Here is a 23729-nt window from a genome sequence, read left to right as displayed (position 1 = left end):
TTTTGACCTGCTTGTTTTTCCATTGATCTGCAAATAGCATGAAAGGCAGGGATATGAATCTAAAAATGAACAAAACAAAATAAAAAGCTTCATCTTAGCTCTTGTTGATTGAGATTTATATGATCTTTTGCAAAATGAATAAAATGGTGCTGGGGACATATCTTGTGTTCTTCTTGTTCAAAGAGGAGCAAATTATTTGATTGTTTGTTAAGGTCAAGGAAAAGCAACATCATGCAACTCATTAAAGGTTATAGAGCTCTCCCTAAAATTAGATCTTGACTATTATATCTCATCCCTCTGTGGATGATCTGAGCACTGAATGTACCAGAACATTCAAAGGGCCTCTGACCCACAACAGCCCTGTGAAGTTTTTCGCATGTGAAAACTGACTTGCATGTGGTTCTGTGTTGCCTTCCTCTTGATGCCAAGACAAGAGACCCTCTCCAGTCTTTTTTAGGGACTGGACATTTACATTTCCAGGTGTTTGGTGTGGGCTGTGCTTTGGTTGCTGACTCAAGGAGCTGGAAAGGCCCTGTGGGAGGTTATTGCACATCTGTGAACATGGGGAGGTGGCAGCATGCGTGTGGGACAGCTCCACCTGCCACTAACAACACCCTGTTAGTTGTTGTGCCTGTACCCAGCCCATTCCCAAGGGCACGGTCCTGCCTCAGAAGCATTCCTAACAATGTGTTGGATACTGCGTGTTCCAGCTGTGCATGCAGGAGGCTCCTGCTGCCATGGTCGCTGGCTGGGCACTATGGGCTGCAGCAGCTGCGTGTGTGTGACACAGGAATTGTGTCACTGTGCAGTTGTGTTTAACATGAAAAAGGCATCACTGTGTTCCGGCGATAATGACGCTGGCAAGGCCTCCCCAGCCACCATGTGAGAGCCAATCCCTCTCTTCCCTTCTCTCTTTCCTTTTCAAGGAAACTCTGTAGTATCGTGTGCCGCAGAAGAAGAGGAAGAATTCCCTTTTGTGTACACTAGAATTTCTTCTGGCAGCTGGGTAGATCTAATGGAATGCAGTAACGAAGGGTAGAGCTTAAAGGAATGGGGATCCGGCTTTACCGACAGAGCACGCAGTGGAAGCATCGTGACTATTAAAGATTTTTTTTTTTACTTGGAGCATTCTACTCCCAAATCCTTCTGATGCAAATTGTGGGTAGGGGAAAATGGTGCACCAGAAAAATCTGTACCCTGGCAGCAGATGAAAGGGAGAGAACCGTGGGGAAATGGCACACGTGGGGTGGCAGAGCTGGTGTGAGGAACAGTCCTGATATTGTGTGGGCCAGATGTGCATGAATTAGTGTGGGAATGCTCAGAACGGCCCGAACTGAGCACTCATGCAATTCCTGTGCCAGAGCAGCGTGGTGCTTACGCAACTTCTCTCGATCAGCAGAGGGGAGTCATTCCTGTAGGGATTAGGCTGATTCCAGCGAGGTGCAGCCTGGGCTCTGGTGCTGAATAAACCTGGAAAGTGGGTGTTTGGTAAACAAATGGAGCAACCACAACTCCCTGCTCAGTGTGTTTGCCAGAGGCTGGGAATGACATATGTACGTGTGTGTGTTGGAGAAGACCACAGGAGGAAAGAAGTTCCTCGTTCCTGGGTGTCTACAGGGAATCACTCTGTAGGGAATTTTTTTGCTCCTTATTAAGGGTTTCCAGTAGAATTCCAGGAAATCCTTGGTGAAGGCCTCTAGATATCCTGGCAGAATTCAGGGAAATAATCTGTCAGTGAATTTTTGCTTGTTAGTGAAGCGTCTCCAGATGCCCTGGTAGAATTTTGAGAAATAATAAGTCAGTGGTTTTTAGCTCCTCAGTGAAGATCTCTAAATGTATGTCCTGGTAGAATTTTAGGAAATCATCCGATGGTGATTTTTTTTTTCTCCTTGGTGAAGGTTTTCAGCTTTCCTGGTAGAATTTTGGGAAATAATCTGTCAGGAGATTTTGTCCCTTGGAGATGATCTTTAAATGTCCTGGTAGAATTTTAGGATATAATCTGTGAGTGGATTTTTGCTTTTGGCTGAAGATCTCTAGATATCCTGGTAGGTAGAATTCTGGGAACTAGTTTGTCAGTGGTTTTGTGCTATCTGGAGAAGGTCTCTATATGAAATAATTTTTCTAGATAGAATTATAGGAAATTTGGGAAGTATCAGTGACCTACCCTTTTTCCAGAAAGGTCTGGATTGTTTGTTTGGAAATTCCAGCAGGTCCCGGGGGACTCTCACGGCGGAGCCGCGGGTGCCGTTTCCAGCACTGCCGTCTCAGCACAGGCTGTGACTCGCTGTCTTTTGGCAAAGTGGCCAATTTTTCTGAAATGTTCTGTGTGGAGAGGGCCGGAGGAGCGGGCCGGGTGGGATGTGGCACAGCAGTAGGCTGGGAAAGCGGGGGTGGGGGGGTCCGTGGTGCCCGTGGGAAGAGGCGGGGAGCGGGGGCCCACGAGCCGGGATGCCGAGGAGGGCGGAGCGGGAAGCCCAGGATAAGGGGGCCGAGCATCCCTCCGCCGCCGGGCCGGTTGCCAAGGCGACGGCTGCGTGGCAACGGGCTGGCAGCGGGGACCGCCCGCCGCCGCCGCGGAGCCGCCGCGCAGAGCGGGCGCGCTGCCCTCCTCGCTGGATGCTGCGGCGGCCGCCCGGGAGCAGCCGCGCTCCGCTCCCGGTCCCCCACCGCCGGTGCCGACCAGGGGCCGAGCTCGCCGGGAGCAGCAGCCCTCGGTCTCTGCTGCCGGGACCAGCGCGGCGCGGAGATGGTGCCGCTGGTGCGGAGCGCCGGGGGCTCCCACCAGTGGCTGGCGATCGCTTTCCTCGGCCTTTCCTGGTTCCTTGCTTCCGGGAGACTCGCTGCGCCGGGCGGAGACTTCCCCGGGGCTGCCGTGGACAATCTGGTGGTCAGGAAAGGGGACACGGCGGTGCTTAGGTAGGAGGCGATCGCGGGCGGGAGGGATGCGGGGACGGAGCATCCCCGCCGCCGCCGCCGCGTCCCTGAGATGCCCAAGGCTCCGGCGGGAGCCTCCGACCCCTCTCGGGGACGATGCGGCGGCGCGGATTTCCCCCAGGGATGCTGATGTGGTGCCCCGGTGTTGCGGGAAGTTATCCCCGCCACCACCGGGTACCCACATCCCCACAGCTCCGGGCTGCTCGCTCGGTCCTGGGGTGGTTTCGTTCCGCCACTTCTCCTTTTTTAACTCTGTTTAGGAAGCGCAGTCTGTTGCTAGAAGTTTGGAAACGGGTTGTTGAGGTGAAATGATGCGGGTTTGGCTTCTGGCGGCAGTTTAGAGGCTCTGCAGAGTGAGCAGCTCTGGACTGTGGCAGGGAGAGTACGATTATACCCTGCTAGAAGCATTAGCATTGGTATTATTATTTATTTTGAGATATGTTTCTGTATTTCTCAACAAGAAATGCCATGCTTTATGCCATGAGGAGGTTGTGTTTCTGCTTCTCCTAATGGACCTTATGCTCCCGTATCTCCTTGTTAGTTGACTGGAGCAAAATTTGTTTACCAGCAGTCGGACACCATAGTTAATCTACTCGAGTCTGTCGTATTGGTTTGTGCTCATTAATCCTCTGCTTGACTTGATCATTCCCCCAACCCTCCAGACTCTAACTTTTTATTCATGCGTTATACTTTTGCTGTGATCTTTCTGTAGTTCCAAAACCCCACATTTTCTCCTTCTCTGGAGTATGGTTGCAGTGGGTTGAATCTCCTCCCTGGTGATAAATCTCTGATTTAATTAGCAGCACTTCTCAGCTATGAAGTCTGGCTGTATTATTTTTGTTGGGCTGTCACTGAAATCTCCAGGTTACAACATATTTTATCCATAAGCATTTTCAATGATCCTACAGTCTGCTGTAAAATGCTGCATGAGGCATTTTCAGTAGAGATTTGGAAGCGTTTTCAGGCTGCTCCTGGTGTAGTAGCTCCTGAAAATACAGTAGATGTCTATGTAGGGCAGCTGACAAGTGGTTTTTATGTGTACCTCAATTATACTCTCTATTTTGAGACGTGCTCAGGTCCTTGTGCTTTCTGTCAGCGCAATTGGAGGATCAAAGGAAATAACAATTTTTAAAAGTGGTTTATTTATACTGCTTCAGGCTCACAGGTTGCAGAGAAGGTAACTTGGTGGGTTCACAAGCAGTTAAGACAGATACTCAGCCAGTCCTAAATGCTAGTAGGACATAAATGTGTTTAAAACTACAGCATCAAATACAGGTGTGATTGCTCCCAATGTTACCTACTGGTGGGGTTCTGCTGAAACACGTCCAGCTTTCCAGGCCTAAGGTTGTGTTTGGAACACGGTTTGGTGCAGCTGGATAGGTTACATAAATGAAATGGAAGCTTTAGGCTGCAAACATCACTTTGGTCTCACTAGGGAGGGTGAGTGTGTGTTTTGTACAGAGATGCTGCCACAGGAAACGTTCACCTCGCTGCTGAGCTCTGGCACACAGGGATGAGGTGCTGGAGTTTTGAGTGTTACATCTGGATTTCGTTCTTTATGCCCTGTGATTAACTTCTCTCATTTCCTGTGCCTTCAGCAGGCTTGCTTTAAACCAGGGCTTATTTTGTTTTAGGCTAGTGTTGTAACTTGGAAGGCGATTGGATGCAGGATCACTGTGCGAGCAAACACTTTGAGAAGAATGTGCAGCAGCCAGGCAGAGCCCGTTATCCCGAGTCTCCCACTGCCCAGTGTCTCAGCTCCTCTGGGAATGTTCCTCACTGGATATGTGTATTGTAAACGTATTTCACTACACAGTAAAATAATTGCTATTGATATCCTAAGTATTGGAAACTGGCTCTTTACTTAAATACAAATTCCAGCAAGCTGGATAAAGCCATTTGGGTGCTGGAAAAGGAGTTTGTTCCTGCCAGCTCTGTAGCCATCTGAATTCAGCCCTCCTCAGTGACTGTGCCTCGCAGCGTCCAAAATTGGCTGCACTCTGGAGTTCCCAGCCTCTTGTAGCAAGATGGCCATGGGCTCCCTGTGGCCAGCACGTGTTGATTCCCCCCTCAGCACCACGTTCTCTGCTTAAGCAGTCTTGAGAGGGCTTCAAGCGTTGCCTCCTCCCCTTGGTACCGAGGCAGCACCATGCCGAGAGCATCCTGCTTTAATAATTAAAGCTGGAGTATGGGCGGCACTCCCATGGCTTTGAGTCAGCATTTTCATGGCTGTCAGAAGATGAGGGTGATTTATGGGATGCGTGTTGAGGTGGAGCCAGCCCCCAGCAAGGGACGTTGCGGGTGCCCTTGCTCGGGCGCACACCCTGCGTGGGGCTGAGGACCTTGGACAGCTGGATTACACATCACCCCATGTTCTGAGCTTCCCAGGAGAGTGAATAAATGGGGCTACCCATGTTGAACTGAGGAGAAACTTTTACTCACAAGTCTCATTTTGAGCTGATATATGAGAGAGGGAAGCACGTAGCCTGTTTCAATGAGTATGGGGTGGGTGGGCCAGGTGCCAGACCCAGTTCTCACATGAAGTTTTCACTGTCTTTGCTGAGGCTGAGCAGTAAAGGCTCCTGGAACTGCTGAGGTTTTCCAGCAAAAGCCTTTGTGTCTTAACACTGAGTAAAATAAATAAGTTTGGCTCCCTCATTTTTAAATAGTTAATTCATGTAACAGTGTAATTAGTCAATTTAGCATCAAACACACACAGCATTTATTTAGTGCTGCAGAAGCAGCACTGTGAGTATCACCCCCTGTCCTGGTGCTCTTGGAGCATCCCTCTCTGCCCAGTGCATCACCTCTCCCCGCCTGGTGCTCTGGGAACATCGCTCCTGTCTGCTACTCTTGCTCATCCAGACCCTCCTCACCCTCACAGCACTCCTGGCGTGGGTGCCCTCTCCAGCCCCATTGCCAGGACCATTGTGGGGCTGGGTCCTGCTTTGCTGTGCCCAGGTGGCACTGGGATGCTGGGATTCTCCCATGGCCTCCCTGGCCAGCAGTTCCCAATTCTGGCAGAGACACATTACCCACGTGGCCTTTCATGGAGGACTGACAGAAGAGAAGGTTTGCCAAGAATGTCACTGGACACCTGCTTTGGTACAGAAACACCCTCAGCAAGGGGATTTTACAGAAAAGCCCTTATTAGTCGAGGAGTTCTGTCTGTGATCAGTTATTTCTGTAGCCTCAGTAATTAAATCCAGGTCCCTTTTGTTTGGTTTCAATTCGTGATTGATCCCTGCAGTCCCAACATTGTTTGTGTTTATTTAAGTTATAAGAAATCATGTCAGTAATGCGGTTGTTTTGCACGGCAGAATAATGTTGGGAAGCCGCCCATTTTCAGCAGTATTATTCCATCCTGTGTTCTTCCCAGGCAGCCCCTAAAGATTTCATGAGAACACATGAGGAAGGAGGGAGCAACTTACAAACCTATGATTTTATTAAAAGAATAAATTGCTCCACTGTGGACTGCTAGAAATGCAGGGAACAAGCTGTATATTCAGAGCTGGGTTTCTCCCGTGACCCTTTCCAAGACCTCCCGTAAGGAGTGGGATCGCTGTGTGTTCCAGCATATCCATCTCACTGACAATAGAAGTGGAGATTTCAGGAGGGGAGTGTTTTAGGAGAGGTGACAAATGCAGAGGACTTGACAGGAAGCAGGCACAGGCAGAGTTGGGGGCAGGGCTGGCATTCCAGGGCTGGATGCCCAGGGGGTATGAGACACTTCCACTTGAGAAGGACTTCATCCCCTTCCTGGTGATGTGGGGAGGACAGTGGAGAGCTCATGTCGGGATGGCAGCAAGAGGTATTTTTGCTTCTGTGGGAAATAAAAGAATTCCTCTCTGCCTTCCTGTAGTGATGCTGATCCTGTTTATGGCCAATGTGTGTGTATGGCCCCGTGGCTTTAGATAACCCAGGAAGCGGGGATGTTGTCTTAGCAGTCCCCATGTACCTCATCTGCCATTTGGAGCCCGAGTCCTCTTGGATATCAGAATGTGCAAAATGTGCTGAAGATGATCAAAAGGGCTTTTTCTAGCAAGCAAATGTTTTTTTCCTGCATTTTGTTTTTCTCAAATCTCATGGATAATGAAGGCAACTCTACCTGGTAGCATCTTTATAGTACCTTTACATTCTGTCATCGCAGCAAATTGAGCTTCAGAAGTTGTCATGGTTTTTAAAAAAGCAAAAGATCTTTTTACTGGTATATGATTATAGAGGAATTTAGGGTAACATGGGCTCTGCAGTCTGTAGAGTATTGTGAATTATTCACTTCAAAGAGTTAAACTTTGAGCTGGGATCTGTGGGACTGATGTTCCCAAAGGCTGGCAGGAGGAGCTGGAAAGCATCTGTGTCCAGCTGTGATCACAGAGCAGACGTGTGTTCTTGTCAAACCTGGCTGGGAAATCCAGGGATCACTTCTACGCCAGCCATGTGAGCAGGTCAATGAACTGATCCACATGTTTGCCCACAGTTGTCCCTTTTAGCCATCCCGTGAATGTTGTCAAAGATTTGGGCAGTTGATGGTCACCTGAGGAGGGTGATTATAGAGAATGTCTTTTTTTGGTCACAGCTCAGGAGGTTTGGGGCTTTTTAGTTTGTTTGCTGAATTGGAAATTCTTTGTGTGCAGCCTGGCTGATTCTCACCACACCTTGGAGAGTTTTAGGTCTGTGTTGTGTGCAGTTGCACTCTCCCTTGCTGAGAGGACCTGTGGCAGTCCCCAAACACTCTGGGTAAGCCCCTGGCAAGGCAGGATGGGCTGTGCCTGCAGATGAGCTCTGCCCAGGGATGTGTTTCATTGCGGTTTTTTCACTGGTGTTGAAAGGTTTGGGCATGTTATTAGCAGCTGATCTGAAACTATTTGTCTCTTTTGCTGGCTACTCTTAGAGCTTCTCAACTTGTTCTTTTCCATAAGGTTTTCTGCTGGTGGAAGCAGTTACCATCTAGGGAATGGGAGGAGAAGCTCTCTGTGCTTGTTGGTGTCTGGGAGTGCTATTGCCCCAAATGCAGTGAGTGGGAATTCTGCCCCCCTCGGGAGGGACAGAACTTCCCGACTGTGATGGTGGGGGTGCCCTGTGGTGCCTAATTAATATTTAAATTGCTGGGGTGACAGTGACTTTTGGGGATTGGGACTTACCAGTTTTGCCTTCTCATTGAAAAGAGCTACCCTTTATTTCTGAAGAGTCTTTGCCCAGGAAGTGACAGTGTCATGGAAAACTGGTGGCACACCTGCCAAATACTCCCCATCCATTGCCATCCCTGTTACTGAGAAGTGGACATTTGGAAAGGAAGTTTTGCAGTAGGAAGAGCAGGTGGATAACAAGTTTATACAACATACTGTAATTTTGAGATACTGTATGCATCCCAGAATCCCAGTCCCACCAGTGCATGTCGAGTGCTGGGTGCAGCTGTGAATACCTGCAGATGTGTTTATGGAGAGTGTAATAAATATAAATGTTTTCTTCTTTCCTTTATGGTTTTAAAAGGTTCGGTTCCTAAGGCCCATACTCTTGGTACTGTGGTGCAATTTAAGGTCACAAATTCTTTGTCTATGTGAAGTTTCATTCCTGAAACGTGATCTGGTATGTGCAGATTTGTGTGCACACCCCCTGGAAAATGAAGTTGTTTGCTTAAGGCTTTCCCTTTCCCACTCCTTGCCAATTATTAAACAGCACATTATGGTACTTGCCTCTTGTCTGTGCAACAATAATAAATAAATTCAGCGTAAATTAAAATAATTTATCATTTTAAGTGATGGTGCATGTTTCAGCTGTTATGTAGAGGAGCTAACAAAACAAGGAGTCAGTAAGGAATGAAAACCCGGATTTGTTCCAAAGGGCTGTTCTGCTGAGGAGAAAACAGAGACTTAAATGACTTTCTTCTTTTCACCATGTGCAAGAGCTGAGCGTAGCCGATGCCTCGGGGGGCTGACTGTGAGGGCAGGAAGGTCCCACTTGGACCCTGCTGGGCAGCTCTGGTCTGTACATCTTCTGATCATAGAATCCCAGACTGCTTTGGGTTGCAGGGAACCTTAAAGATCATCTTATTCCAATCCCCTGCCATGGGCACCTTCCACTAGAACGTTTGCTGAATGCTAAAATGATGCTGAAATGAGTTTTGTTCATCTCTTGCTCTTCCGAAAGCTCTTGGTAGCAACGAGTAAATAGATGAACCCACTGTTATTGAGCGGGTTTCAATATGTAACTCAGCAACATTTCTGCTACTCTTTTCCTACCCATCATAACACAGGAGGTTTTAATGGGGGATTTGGATCAGACAAACTAAATTAGTTAAAAAATGAGCACAACTGGATATGAAGGTCTCAGAAAGGACTTACATTATTAAATTGGCGTATTTTGGGATCTGTGCTTATGAAGTACTGAGTTGGTTGTGTATTCTAACAGATGTGATGAAAAATCTCATACCAGTGGGAGTTACAGATACAGGAGTTCTGGAGGTATTATGTTGCTTAGGGAATAAAATAATACATAATAATTCAATAATTAAAACATTTATCTGTATAATCATGCTAAATACTTTTGTTTATAAATTCAATATGGTGATGTAATATAATATTTACAGTTTTCTGTTAAGTCATTAAAATAAGAATGCATTTTTCTCGATATGTTATGTCATAATTATCTTGAATTAATGATAGGTATTAAATCAGGAAACTGGCGAAATCATGTCCCTTAAATGTGTTGTACACAGAGAAGTGTTAAAGTGTTTCACTGTCCAGCTGCTGCTTTAGGTCATGTGGATATAAGTTAAATTGCATCTCAGCACTTCAGACACGGCTTTGGTGATTGGACTCACCAGGCCCCTCCTAATTCCTGATCACACTCCCACTCAAACAGTGGAGTTCTCTTACAATTCTTGGTCAGACAGTTATTAAGTAAATCTCAAATTAAATATTGAAAATGTCATTGAAGTGCTAATATAAACAGTGGGGGAAAAAACTGACAAGTCTGAGATTCTCTTTCAGGTGTTTTTGTGATGCATAAAACCTTGTGGCTAAAGAACTGCTGGGTTGTTTCCAATCTTATAGAACCATGGAATGGTTTGGGTTGGAAAGGACCTTAAAGCCCATCCAGTTCCACTCCGTGCCATGGGCAGGGTCACCTTCTACTATTCCAGGCTGCTCCCAGCCCCGTCCAACCTGGCCTTGGACACTTCCAGGGATGGGGCAGCCACTGCTTCTCTGGGCAACCTGTGCCAGGGCCTCCCCACCCTCACAGGGAATCACAAAAGGATCATCTGAGAGACTCCCTGGGATTGGAGTGTTCTGTTTACTCTCTGCAGTGTTCATGAGGAGACACTTTGGTCTGGATATTTATGGTTTTATTTCTTCTCCTCACCAAGCTTTGCCCCACCCTGAAGCATGGGTGTGTCCTGGGGCTTCCCACCTGGACACAGGGCACCATCCCTGGTCACCCAGGGAAGCTCCTCCAGAAAATTTACAGGTTCCATGGTCATGAACCCAAATATCTTCTGATAGATTTTCCTTGCAGTTTATTAACTTTTGCTGCTCCGTCCCTGACCTGTGACCATGAGCACAGGGGATCAAAATCTGGAGAGGAGGGAAGATGATAGGGAAACCACCAGTGGGCAGGGAATAGATCACCAGTTCCCAGGTGTGGAGCCTTGATCACAACCACAGGAGGTTGGGGGAGGAGGAAATCTGTTATGAAAGTGGCCTAATTACGACGAGCAGTTTTTCCCCTGGCTGGAACAAGTGGACTAGAAAATTGTACTAGACTTTTCATTCAGAGACTATTAAAGAGCAAGAGAAGAGAGAACAAATATAGCTTTTGTCACAGCTCTTTATTTTTATTTTATTTTAGTATTGAGTCCTGCACATTGCCTGAAATCAGTTTAAAATTAATTAATTTTATTTAATTTGTGACTTTTTTTTTTAATCTGTATAAACCTTCTTCATGTTACGTTTCTGGTAGTGTACAGGTGCATGGGCTAAAGATAAACCACAGCCTGCAAATTCAGTGTGAATCCCAGGGTCATCTCAGGTGACTGCAGCTCGTGGCAGCCCTGGGCTGGGGGAACATGTTGGGCTGAGCCTTCCTGGGACATTGCAAGGAGCTGTCGCTGAAAATGCCTCTTCCAGCCCAGCTACAAGAGGAGATGGTGGATTAGCACAAGGCAAAAGGGGGAGAAGTTTGGTCTGTTCTCCCCAGTAAAAGGCAGAATGATCAGTGCTGCCTGCAGTGGGTGTGAGGGCATGAAGGGACAGGGGTGGAGGAAGATGGGATCATAGGACATCCTGTGTCCTACAGGAATAGGGGGAATGGCTTTAATCTGAAGGATGGTGGATGTAGATGAGATATTTAGGAAGAAATTCTTCAAACCAAAGCGTTGTGTGATTCTCTGGATTTCAAATGTACTTGCATTTAGTGACCTTCTGCACTTTATACAGGTGTTTTGTTTCGTGGTTGGGTTGGGATTCTGCACTTAACAATTCTTAAGCATCGCATCTCCAAAATATTTATCCTGAGCTATAACTTACTGTGGTGGTGGATTCTCCTCTTGATTTATTTTAGCTGTACTGAGAGGATCAACTAATTATACATTTGCCATCAAAATACTGTTAGGGCTCCATGGACAGCTGTGTGAGTGACTCCTCCCCACAGTCAGTACTGGAGTCTTGGCTCCTGGACTGACCTGGCTCTTTCATGAGTTACCACAACCTCAAGCACAGAGATAAATGCACTGACTCATCCTTAACATTCTCTTCCATTTTTTTTATTTTTACTAATACTTCAAAACAAATTCCTTCTGATCCTTCACTTGGTTAATCTTGTAAAAGGAAAATAGATTTGGATGTGTATAAAATATGAAAAATCACAGAGTCAAAGAATTAATGAAATTCACAGAAATCAAGCTTTTCAAGTCAGCCCAGAAGTATTACCCTGGAATTAAAAATGATTTTTGTTACAGCAAATCTTTTCCTTCCCTGTTCCCTTTGCCTGGGTAGTATAAAAGAGAGCAGGAAGCAGCACAGTCCATTGGAAATGGGATGTTTCAAGAGTTGTTTAAATTAAAGTCCCAAGCACACACACAGTGTTCAGGGTTATTGCTGTTTTCCCCAGCAGAATGATGTGTTCCCTGGGCAGGAATTGCTTCACTGCAGTAAATGTTAATGCTGAGAGAGATGTGAGGGCGGAAAGGTGAACTGCTGGGGAGAGAAAGCCAGAGGTACGGGGAAAAACAACCTGCAGGTAGTGAAGCTCCTCCAGCATCCCTTGGACCTATATTTAGAGAGACCAGGCATCCTGAGATATCAATTATTTATATTACCACTTAAGGAGTATTGGTGTTATCAAAGCACACGCAGGAACTGGGAACATTCATGCAAAACTACTGCAGTCAGTGGGGTGAACAGCACAGGAAGAGCTTTTACACCACCCAAACCAAGACATGTTTCCAGTCTGTAGGGAATGCTGCAGCACCAGGGGGTACCCCAGGTCACTGGACATCACTCACACAGGGCTGGGCTGTGCCACGTTGCCCCACTCGGTCCTTCCAAGCCCAACTCTGGCCACGCTCTCAGGAAAGCTGCACATTCTCTAATCTCCTGATGAGAACATGCAGCTCTAAATGAAAGAAATCTCAAAATTCAACTAGTATATCTGTGCTAAAGACTCCTGGATCATCACTCCACACCTGTTCTCCAATTATATTTTTAAATTTTGAACATTTTTTGGCATTTCACACTCAGGTAAGGACTCCAGGGTGCTTGTGATGCCTCACCTCCTCTTCCTGGAATCACAGAGTCCCAGACTGGTTTGAGTTGGGAGGGAACTTTAAAATCCATCTCGTTCCATCCCCTATTGTGGACACAGACACCTTCCACTATCCTAGGTTGTTCCAAGCCCTGTCCAACCTGGCCTTGGATACTTCCAGGGATGGGGCAGCCACAGTTGCTCTGGGCAACCTGTGCCAGGGCCTCACCACCCTCACAGGGAACAATTCCTTCCCAAAATTCCATCTAACCGTGCCCTCTGGCAGTGGGAAGCCATCCCCCTTGTCCTGGCACTCCAGACCTTGTCCAAAGGCTCTCAATTCCTGTGACTTTTGTGGGGAAGCAGAATAAGCTTAAAGTCTTACCATTGTTTGCAAACCTTTTGAATTCTCAGATGGAAGATCAGACACTGTAATGGGACAAAGTCACATTATTTCTGTAGTAGCAAACACTGTGCAGTGTTTGCTCTTGATCAAAGATTGTGTCACCTGGAATGCAGTTTCTGTGCAAAATTTTTTTGTGTTTGGAGAGCACTTGACATATTAGTCATAAATTAGAAGCAGATATATTACAAGACCTAAAGCACATCTTCTACTAAAGAGTGCGAGTGAGGAAGAGAAATTCTTGGCTGTGAGGACGGTGGGGCCCTGGCACAGGTTGCTCAGAGAAGCTGTGTCTGCCCCATCCCTGGAAGTGTCCAAGGCCAGGTTAGATGGGGCTTGGAGCAGCCTGGTCTAGTAGAAGGTGTCCAACGTGCCCGTGGCACGGAGTGTGAAATGAGATGGGCTTAAAGGTCCCTTCCAACCTAAATGATCCTGTGATACTTTTCCTGTAAGAAACCTGTGTTTATATAATTTTTTTGTTTGCTTTGGGGTTTGTTGGCGGTTTTTTGTTTGTTTGTTTGTTTCTTTGCTTTTTCCTTTCTTTCATTCTTTTTCTCTTTTTTTGGCTGTTTGTTTTGTTCTGGCAGCTGTTTGTAACATCACAGATTAACAGTGAGTGTTGAGAATATTGACTCAGTCTCCCCTGCCCCTTCAGCCCCATGTGGCCTTTCCTTCTCTGGCAAAGCTTTGCAGTATTGACATTCTGACCCTGGTTTGGGGGAGCTGTGCTTTTTAGAATTCCTCAGCCTTAACAAAACAGAGACTGTTCCTGTAATGGTTCCAAAACCATTTTCACTAGCAAAGAGTTCTTTAAATAGCACTCACCGAGTGTAGCTGCTAATTTGCATGACAGCTTGATTAAATGTAACCTGTTTCCACACTTAATTTATTTTGAAACTGCCCAACATTTTCATTCCATCCCATTAATTCTAAATTAGTAGACTAGCTTGATTATTTAAGAAGTGAGGTAATTTCATCATCTTCATTTGTGTAAGCTCAAATCCATACTGTAAAATCCTCTGAAAGTGGTTATAAATAACAAAAGGGTTTGCACCACATCAAGATCTGTTGGACCTGGTGGTGTGATGCAGAAGGAAATGAAGAATTAGGTGGTTTAATGATCATTTTTTACTTCAGCAGCTGTTGGGCTGTAAATTTGGCTCCACATTGCAAGATAAATTCCCGAGTATGTGGATTTGGGGAGAAATGAACCTAGAAAGGTAATATTTAAGGGTGATTTTACACAGGTGCTCCATTTTCCAACAGGAAGTGATCTCTTTAGCAAAATAGGGTCTCAGATGCTCTTTCAGAGGTACTTCCCTTTGGCAGTGAATCTGCTAGGGAACTGAGCCACAGCTCTTTTCTTTCCATGATGCTGGAGCTGGAATGAACCATATTTGTGCCAAGTCCTGCAGAAAAGGGGCCAGGCAAGATCTTTTAAAATTTATTTCTACGCTCATTTAATCAGCTTCTCTTTCGAGGGCAAGACTTTTTCAGCAGTTAACAGAATATTTCAGATTTCTTGGAAAGCTGGACCTAATAATTTATTTAGGTTATTGACCATCTGTTCCCAAAGGATAGCTTCATGAATATGGCTGTGAATGCATTTCTTAGGTAAAGCTTATAGAATTTCTGTCTTTTAAAAATTATTTTTTTTTTTCCTTTTGAAAAGTCCTATTATTCCACACTTTTGCTGTGAAAGCAGGCTCTGGATCCCCTCAGTTACTCAGTCATTTCTTATCTCTCTGCTCTTGCACATTTAACTTGGGAGCTTCGTGAAGGTGACGCACAGACGTGTTTCCATTTCAGATTTTCATCCTGGATTTGCAAACTGAAACCATTTTATCTTCTTAAATCTCCTTGTAGGTACCTACCAAGGAGCATTTAAAATTAAATTTAAATTATATTACACTATTAAAAAAAAATTAAAAAACCCCTCATATCTCTCAGTTCTGCCTGTCTCCAGTAAATGCCTTTTCCACTCACCATCCTGCTGTCACCTGGCAGCCTGGTCTCCTCTCCTGGTTCTTCTGTCCATCCTCATTCCAAACCTTGCTGATTCTTCCCGTTTAATATCCCTGTGAAATGAAAATTCCTTCTTGGAAAGGGCTGTCCAGCTGTGGCACAGGCTTCCAAGGGCAGTGGTGGAGTCCTCATCCCTGGAGGGATTTAAAAGCCATGTGGATGTGGCACCTGGGGACTTGGAACAGTGGTGGCCTTGGCAGTGCTGGGGATCAGTTGGACTCGATGGGCTCAGAGGCTTTTTCAACATAAGTGATTCTGTGATTCTATGAAAATTCCTAATTAGGCTTTTTAATCTTGATCAATGAACTTTTTTTTCTTCTGATTTCAAAAAACACCACCTTGCTTTGTGACATTTCTTTGGACCTTGGTGACAAATGTTTTTTCAGCCCATCCTCTTTTTTGTCCTACTTCAGAGTATCCTCTGCTTCCAGCTTCTCCAGCTCATTAGGAATAATGCATTTGTCTTACCATGCAGGTTATCAGGTAGTAATAACCAGCCATGAAAATGAATGTCTTTAATTTGGCCACTGCCCTGATGTGACAGTGACAAAGGCAGCTCATTGTCTGGGCTGGGCTGGAACACTCCAGCTCCTTGTTTGCAGCTCCAGCTGCAAAGTTTGGCATCATGGGATGGAAAACAATGAAGACAGAGAGGAGAAGGTTTTACATTTGACTGAGAGGACCAAGAAATGTGACTCTGAATATATTTCTAAATCATAATCTATTTCCCAAATCACTTTATTTTTGAATTTAAATAGTAGTTAATGGATGAACCTTGCCTGCATTTCATCAGGAGGTGAGTGAGTGTTGAAGAATGCACTCTGTGTGTGCTGGTAAATATTTATTTTTGATAGATGTGCATAAGTGAAAGGATGCAGCATTCAATAGGGCTGAATCCATCCCGTAATGTAATTTATGATTTCCAAATGTATGAATATATGTATGACTGGCTGAGTGCAGGCTCTGCCAGGAGTCCTGGCAGGTGAAGGTCATGTCACATGCCACTGGAAAGCTCATTTTCCTGGCGTATGTAATAAGGTTTCTCATTTGATCTTTATGTAGCAGAACCAATCTGTGAGTCTATGATTCTGACAGACCTAAGAAATATCAACAATGTGGAATCAACACCGAGTGTGGGTGAAAAGAGTATTTCAGGAGGGTTCTTCAGCACAGAGCAAGGGGGGAGGGCAACTCTGGCGTTTGCAAGAATATGTTGAAATTGGATGTAAAATTATGGATGACACTTGAAAATTGCAGAATCACTGAGGTGGGAAAAGCCCTCTCAGCCCATCGAGTCCAACCTGTGCCCGATCCCCACCTTGTGACCCAGCCCAGAGCACTGAGTGCCACGCCCAGTTATTCCTTGGACACCTCCAGGGATGGGGACTCCACCACCTCTCTGGGCAGCCCCTTCCAATGCCTGAGCACCCTTTCCAGGAAGAAATTCTTCCTGACATAGGGATGAGTGGAATAGGAGATAATGAAGGGGGAAAAGCTGCTCAAAGGGGCCTGGATCCATTCTAAAAATAGTTTAAGTTGGACCCTAATATAGCACTGTGGCAAAGCCCCCAGGGCCAGGATCCAGAGGTGTGTACAGCTGGGTATGAACAGGAATACAAATGCTTTGCTGATACGAGCAAGGAAACATGATGGGTAGTTCTGGGGCATGTTTTCTCAAAGCTGCTGACAGAGCAGGAAGGGGCAGAGGAGAGAAAAATATTGTCTGGGAAATAAAAATATTTACAGGGGGAAGCTTGAGGAACTCTGGCTAATTAGTTTAGCAGAATAGCAACAGGCAACCTCATTGTGCTGGAGAACGTTTTAATGTCAAAAAACTCAGAAAATCCAATCTTGGCAAAAAACCCATAATGCAAACTAATGACTAAAAGCTGAAAGTGAGCAATTTCAACATAAATGTGAAGCGAGTGTTTTAGAGGCAATTAACTGCTGGAATCAGCTATCAAAGAAGTGCAGGACTGGTTATCTCCTGTGGCTGGTCGCCTCTCCACAAGATACATTTAGGCCCTTTGTTGAGCAGAATAATGTCAGGAAGGTGGTTCTTTGACACAGTTCTGGCAGAAATTTCCTTTTACCCAGGCCAAAGGGTGTGCAGGGCTCTACTGAGCCCCAGCTCCCCCCACCCAGCACCACGGTGTCAGAGCAGAGAACGACCATTTGCTCATTTGAAGGTCTCCTGTATCTAAACCTTTTTTCAGTGTATTACTGAGTGTTTCTGTGAAATTAACTCTGTTCTTTAAGTTATATTAAATTATTTTTTAATTTTAATGTCAAAAATCGTGATTCTTTTAATGACCTAAATGAAATCAGTTGTGTGTAGGAATGTCACTGAGAATTTTTAATGTAGGATGGAGGTTTGAAAAAAAGTACAAAACATGTTTAAGAAATGCTTCACCTTTGCCTTGTTGTGATCACAAAGGGCAGTGGTGCTGACTTGAGCTACTTGTGGAGCCAAACTAGCTAACTCAAAGCATTTCCGTGCCTTTCCCCTCCCCAATTATTTAGCAAACAATTTACTCCTGTGTCCTCTGCTTATAAACCCATAAATCTGTGCTATAAGTAAACAGTTCAATTTAATAGTCAGTTTTATCTGTGCATTGTGAAAGTCAGTGCTTCTGAGAACCAGTGATTTCTGTCAACAACAAAAAAATGATACCTTTCTACTCCCAGATGATGGTTCCTGCCTCATTCCAGCAAACCTAGCAGCGTGACCAGGTCCCTGCTAATTGGAGGGGACTGCACTGGTGGCAATTAGGAGGGAGAACAGTGGAGCAGATCGATATCCTTGAGAGCCGACTTACTGTCCTTTGGGAATCCGTGCCAGAGCAGGGCTGTGTCTCACAGAGATTGGGATGCAGCCACTGCTAGTGGGAATTAATTTGCTTTAACTTATATAACTCTTGAGTGTCAGCTCATACAATAAATACTAGAAGTAGAAATATCTGAATAGAAAACAGGTACAGTTCATGCAATAAACTTCATTAAAGATTCAAGTATCAAGAGTCCCAGAGAAGCTGTGGGTGCCCCATCCCTAAAAGTATCCAAGGCCAGGCTGGATGGGGCCTGGAGCAATCTGGAAAAGTGGAAGGTGTCCTCAGACAGAGACTGCAGGAACACAGGGCTCTGCTGACTCCACTGTGCTGGAGTCACAACCCCTGGGACTGGCAGAGGTGTATGAAATTCTGCTTTTACTGATCTGCTGGTGTTACAATAAAATCATAGAATCATGGAATGGTTTGGCTTGGAAGGAACATTAAAGCCCATCTCATTCCACCCTCTGCCACAGGCAGGGAGGGACACCTTCCACTAGACCCGGTTGCTCCAAACCCCATCCAGCCTGGCCTTGGACACATCCAGGGATGGAGCAGCCACAGCTTCTCTGGGCAACCTGTGCCAGGGGGTCACCACCTTTACAGGGAAGGATTTCTCCCCAGTATCCCCTCTCACCTTGCCTTCTGGCAGTGGAAGCCATTCCTCTTTGTCCTATCACTACAATTCCTGTTGAGTGAACATGCTGGTGGAGAAGGGTTTCCTGACTGGCTGCTAGGACGATGAAGTGCTGGAGAGCACATTCTCACCCTGCTCATCATGGTTCAAGTCAGGGAAAATAGGCTTGAAGATTTCTCCATATTTTCAGAGTTAAAAATGTTGCTAAAAGTCTTCAGAAAGTTTCAGGCAATACATGAGGAGATCTGGGGGAGTGACAGAACAGTGTGGGGTCCTGACAGGCCCCACTGGGGTATTTCTGGGGTGATGGGAATCTGCCTGTGTAACCATTCCTAGCATGGCCCAGGTTTAATGAAGACTCCCATAATCTCAGGGATCCAATTTACTGACTGTCACTGGTAATGAAATCTCTAGAAGTAAAACTCCACATTTGACATTCCCATGGACACAGACAGAATCCATTTCAGGTAAGCACAAAAACTCAGCCTGTGAGGTACCTGTGACTGTCACAGGTGAAAATATTTGCTAATGAAGTGTGTGTTAGTGTGAGACAGGTAGAGAACTCCCTCAGTCTCTTAATTTACTTTGAATAATTCATTAGCTTGCACTCCTCACCCATGGCAGTCGTAGGTAAATCCCACACTGGAGCTGCTAATTAAAGTTGCAAGATGAAGGGAAGCTACTAATGAGATGTGAGACAAGTCCTCCAACAATACAGAGGTAGTTGTTGGCACATTAAGTTTTATTGTTGGTTTTTACACGACGGTAAGGAAATGCTGAGGAATTTACACTTGTTACAGCCAGTGATTAGAGGTGGTAGGACTGTGGATGCCAGGTTGGGTGATGGATCTTCTCCTGCTCTAGGACTCCCTGACAGGTTCACTCTGCTTCCAGGGAACAAGGGACAGGACAAGAGGAAACGGCCTCAAGCTGTGCTGGGGGAGGTTCAGGTTGGACATCAGGAGAAATTTCTTCCTGGAAAGGGTGGTCAGGTGTTGGAAGGGGCTGCCCAGGGAGGTGGTGGAGTCCTCATCCCTGGAGATGTCCAAGAATGACTGGACATGGCACTCAGTATCTTGGGCTGGGTGACAAGGTGGGGATTGGGCACAGGCTGGACTCAGTGGTCTGGGAGGGCTTTTCCAACCTCAAGGATTCTGGTATTCTTTGCACAGGAGGTACCTGCAGCACCAAGATGGGTCCTTAGGGATTATCTGACATTCTGAGATGAAAAATTAATCAATATTTCACATTTACCTTAAATATACTAAAAAAGATAAATAATAAATCTATGTGGATTTTATCAGACAGTTTTATGGATAAATATATTGCTAAAGTATGCCCTATGTTGCAGGTCATATCTTGTAGGTCCTAGCACAGTCTTCTTACCCATGTGATGATCTGGGTGTGCCATGCTGTCAGGTGGACCAGGCTAGTGATTTTCATTTTACAGAATGAAAACTATAGATACAGTTTTGGATGGTAGAAATGAATATTTCTTGTGTTTTCTTCTTCAGTGTGAAATTTAGCAAATGAATGTTGTTGCAGAGTTGTTGCCTCTGTGTTGTTTGTGGGGTTCATGGCCTGGCTTATTCACTACAGAAATGTTTGATGTTGCCACACATTTAAATATGTTTTCTGCTGCTGAGGAATGAGATGGGTTGAGATCTGGATGGGGATATGGAGGAGGATAAAAATACACTTTTAATGATTATTTTCAGTGTACAAATTGCAACATGCTACTCAGACAAAATCAGACAAGTTAAAGCATTTTATCTTATTAAGGCAAATGTCTTGTAGGGAAACCTGCACAGCAGATCTTCACTGAACATGGGAAAAGTGGGTGTGTGGAGGGTCTGGTGTAATGGGAAAATGAATATGGTGAGTTAGACTTGGTTCCTGATCTTGGTTGTTGTCTGGGCAGAGCAGTGGCTCTGGGGCAGGGGGTCGGGGACCCTCTGCACCAGCTGGTTTTAGGCACTGCAGAGCCTGGTACTGGGTGGCACCTGGATTTTAACCCTATGAGACAATGTCTCTGACAGCAAAACCTACCAGAGGTGACCCCGGTCCCTTCTACTGCTTGTACAGCCTGTGGTGGTGTGAACTGGGAGCTGCTGGTTTGGGAGGACCAGCAAACACTTTCTGCACTGCTCTCCCAGCATTTTACTCTTTGATCCTTATAAATGGACATGGTGTTTGGAAATCCAGCCTCAGCCATGGCAGCACCTGAACACGATCCTGCCTTTGCACAAACTCCCTGGCTTCAACTTGCACTCTTGCTCCACTGTGAGCCCGTCACTGCTGGAGGGCTGAACAGGGAATTAGAGAAACAACCAGTTTAGAAAGAGCCTGGCAGGGGGGAATAGCCTTAAACTGCCAGAAGGCAGGGCTAGGTTAGATATTAGGGAGAAATTCTTCCCTGTAAGGGTGGTGAGGCCCTGGCACAGGTTGCCAAGAGCAGCTGTGGCTGCCCCATCCCTGGGAGCGTCCAAGGCCAAGTTGAACAGGGCTTGGAGCAACCTGGGATAGTGGAAGGTGTCCCTACTCATGTCAGGGTATGAGACCAGATGGGCTTCAAGGTCTCTTCCAACTCAAACCATCCTGTGCTTTTGCAGTTCTAACTCACTAGTTCAAACCCTGCTTGTCTCCCTGCAGACAGGGCTTGAGGCGACAAACTCTAAGATCATAGCTGATTTCCTGTGAAAATGGGGAAATATTAACACTGTAACTTTATAATAAAGTATATTGAGATGGAAATGAAACACACACAGTTGTGATTTAAAATGCAAGCAGCTCAACGCAGCAAATCAATACAAGGTCTATAAAAAGGTTTCAAAATGATAATGCAAATTAATCCTGGGAGGAAAATTCCTCCAGTCGTGACACACTGACCTCTGCCAGTCACAGCCTGGTGGTGTCTGCAGTAATGTTTATGGCACTCTGGTTAAATCCATGAGTGGGAGATAATGCTACCAATTTGAACCAAGTACAGCTTTGAAAAAGCCTTAAGACCAGGAAAGCCAAAGCAAACCCCATGCTTTGCCTTTGCTCTCAATTCCAGTTTGGGGATGAGGGTTTTCCAGGGCTCAGCCCAGCAGTGACTATGCTCCAGCAGCATGCTCAGCAGATCCATCTGGTTGTGGGCGGGCTGGACTTCCAGCTCTGCCTCCCCCACAGCTTTCAGCCTCTCCTGACCTCGGTGATCCATTCTCGGCTGCTGCAGCTTCCCAGCAGTGTATTAAAGAATAAAAAAGTCAATAGTTGGAGCTGTCAATGGGAGGGCAGTCCAGGGCAGGAGAAGAGCAAGCTCCTCAGGTGGCAGCCTCGGCTGGGATGGGGCAGAGCAGAGGGAGGGAGTGGTATCCAGGGAGACAGTGGTATCCAGGGGGGGCCAGGTGGCAGCTCTGCCAGAGGGACCAGACGGGCTGTGGAGCAGCTGCCAGAGCACGTTTGGTTTTATGTCTCCAGAGCTACACAAGGTGTTTTCAGCAACAATCTATGATGGCAACTTTACTTGGGGTTGATCTGAACTGAAACCTCTCCTCAGGGCTCTGAAATCCACTGCCCCGGAAGGAGGGACTAAATCCAACCTACAATGCAAAACATGTCTCTATCCAGTACCTGTACAAAACTCAACCCTTGGTAAATATTTTATATCACATTCTTATTCAGTCACACCCTTCTGGATTTTGTTACTTCCCTGTTACTGTGAGCTCCATCGAGCCCTGTGCTGACCCTGCCTCCTGATTCTGGGAATTTTGCTTTTTTCTCTAGGTCAGTGCATGGATGTGGTAGATTCTGTCTGGTTTTGCCTGTGAGGGGCAGGATGCTCCATGGCACCAGCACCTGGTCCAGGGGCTGCAGAACATCCTGCTCCTCAGAGCAAGTCACCCCCATGCTGAGGGTGACACTGAGACCCCTCTCCTGGACTGAGCACTTGGGGCTGTGCTCCTTCTGCCAAGGAGGTGACATGGGCAGGGACACACAGGGTGCAGTGTCCGTGCGAAAGGAAGGCTGGGAAACAGCTTCCCGTCTGTAGGTGCTGCTGATGGCTTTGAAAAGATCAAGTCAGTACCGTCTCCTCTTTCGTCTATTCTTCTTCCTAATCCTAGGATTTTAATTTTGTTGATTCATAGGTTATCTAAATATGAATAGGTTTACATCAATCAGCACTGCCAGTGCCACAGAATGAATATAAATGGTGTCTTCTGTACTTCCTAAGAGAATGGATGTGTCTGAAGTGTAAATCCGCATTCGAAGGGTTTGCTGTGGCTCCTTGAAGCCAAATTCTTTAGTTGTTCCTTTTAAAGCATTAATCAACTATTTTGCTCTAGACTTGGAAGTGGGTTGGGAAGAATTTTTGTTCTCTGTTCTGATCATTTCCAGCAAACGGTGAAAACCAAGAATTACCCAAAGCACAACAATTAGAACTGAGAGTTGTTTGCTCATCCAGCCAGATGAACATTGAGAATGCACACAGGCAGTTGGGATTTTCTGTTTATTCAGGGACCAAGCTTTAAACTGCACACAGAAATTACTCAGTGTTCCTTGTACTGACTGACATGTTCTGGAGTCCGGAGGGAAAGTTATGGTGCGCTCTGATAGTTCTAGAAAACGAACTGGAGCCAGAGCCAGGTCCAAAGCTGCTCTGCATCATGTGGATGCTCCGGGGGCAAACAGAGCTGGAACACTGGTGCATATACCGAAAAATGCATATTACTTTGTAGCAGCCACTGCTGTCATTAAGTTCCGGAGGAGACCACCAAGGTGACCAGAGGGATAGAACTCCTCTCCTACGGGGAAAAGCTGAGAGAGCTGGGAATGTTCGGCCTGGAGAAGAAGCTTCAGGGTGACCTTACTGTCCCTTCCAGTACTTGAAGGAGCCAATGGGAAAGATGGAGAGAGACTATTTACAAGGGCCTGGAGTGACAAGATAAGGGGCAATGGCTTCCCACTGCCAGAGGGCAGGGTTAGACGAAGAAATTTTTCCCTGTGATGGTGGCAAGGCACTGGCACAGGTTGCCCAGAGAAACTGTGGCGGCCCCATCCCTGGAAGTGTTCAAGGCCAATTTGGAAGGGGCTTGGAGCAACCTGGGATAGTGGAAGGTTTCCCTGCCCATGGCAGGGGTGGAAGGAGATGAACTTTAAGTCCCTCCCAACCCAG

The 23729-nt window shown here is 46.1% G+C and overlaps 1 protein-coding gene and 1 long non-coding RNA gene across 2 annotated transcripts in view; both read left to right on the top strand.

The window, feature by feature from the left end:
• The window catches only part of LOC126635329 (uncharacterized), a 494663-nt gene that overhangs the window by 259491 nt on the left and 211443 nt on the right, over positions 1–23729 (top strand). The gene's annotated exons all lie outside the window — the stretch shown is intronic.
• Positions 2611–23729, top strand: part of NEGR1 (neuronal growth regulator 1) — a 232562-nt gene continuing 211443 nt past the window's right edge. Inside the window, exon 1 of the mRNA XM_050306397.1 lies at positions 2611–2916. Coding sequence (XP_050162354.1) covers positions 2747–2916 — 170 coding nt within the window. The 5' untranslated portion in view covers positions 2611–2746. The remainder of the gene's footprint in view (positions 2917–23729) is intronic.

The sequence above is a fragment of the Myiozetetes cayanensis genome, unplaced genomic scaffold (genome assembly GCF_022539395.1).
Source record: "Myiozetetes cayanensis isolate MyiCay16 unplaced genomic scaffold, myiCay2020 scf12, whole genome shotgun sequence".
Taxonomy (NCBI): Eukaryota; Metazoa; Chordata; class Aves; order Passeriformes; family Tyrannidae; genus Myiozetetes; species Myiozetetes cayanensis.
Note: the sequence above shows the minus strand (reverse complement) of the source record. Positions and strands in the feature narration are given on the sequence as shown.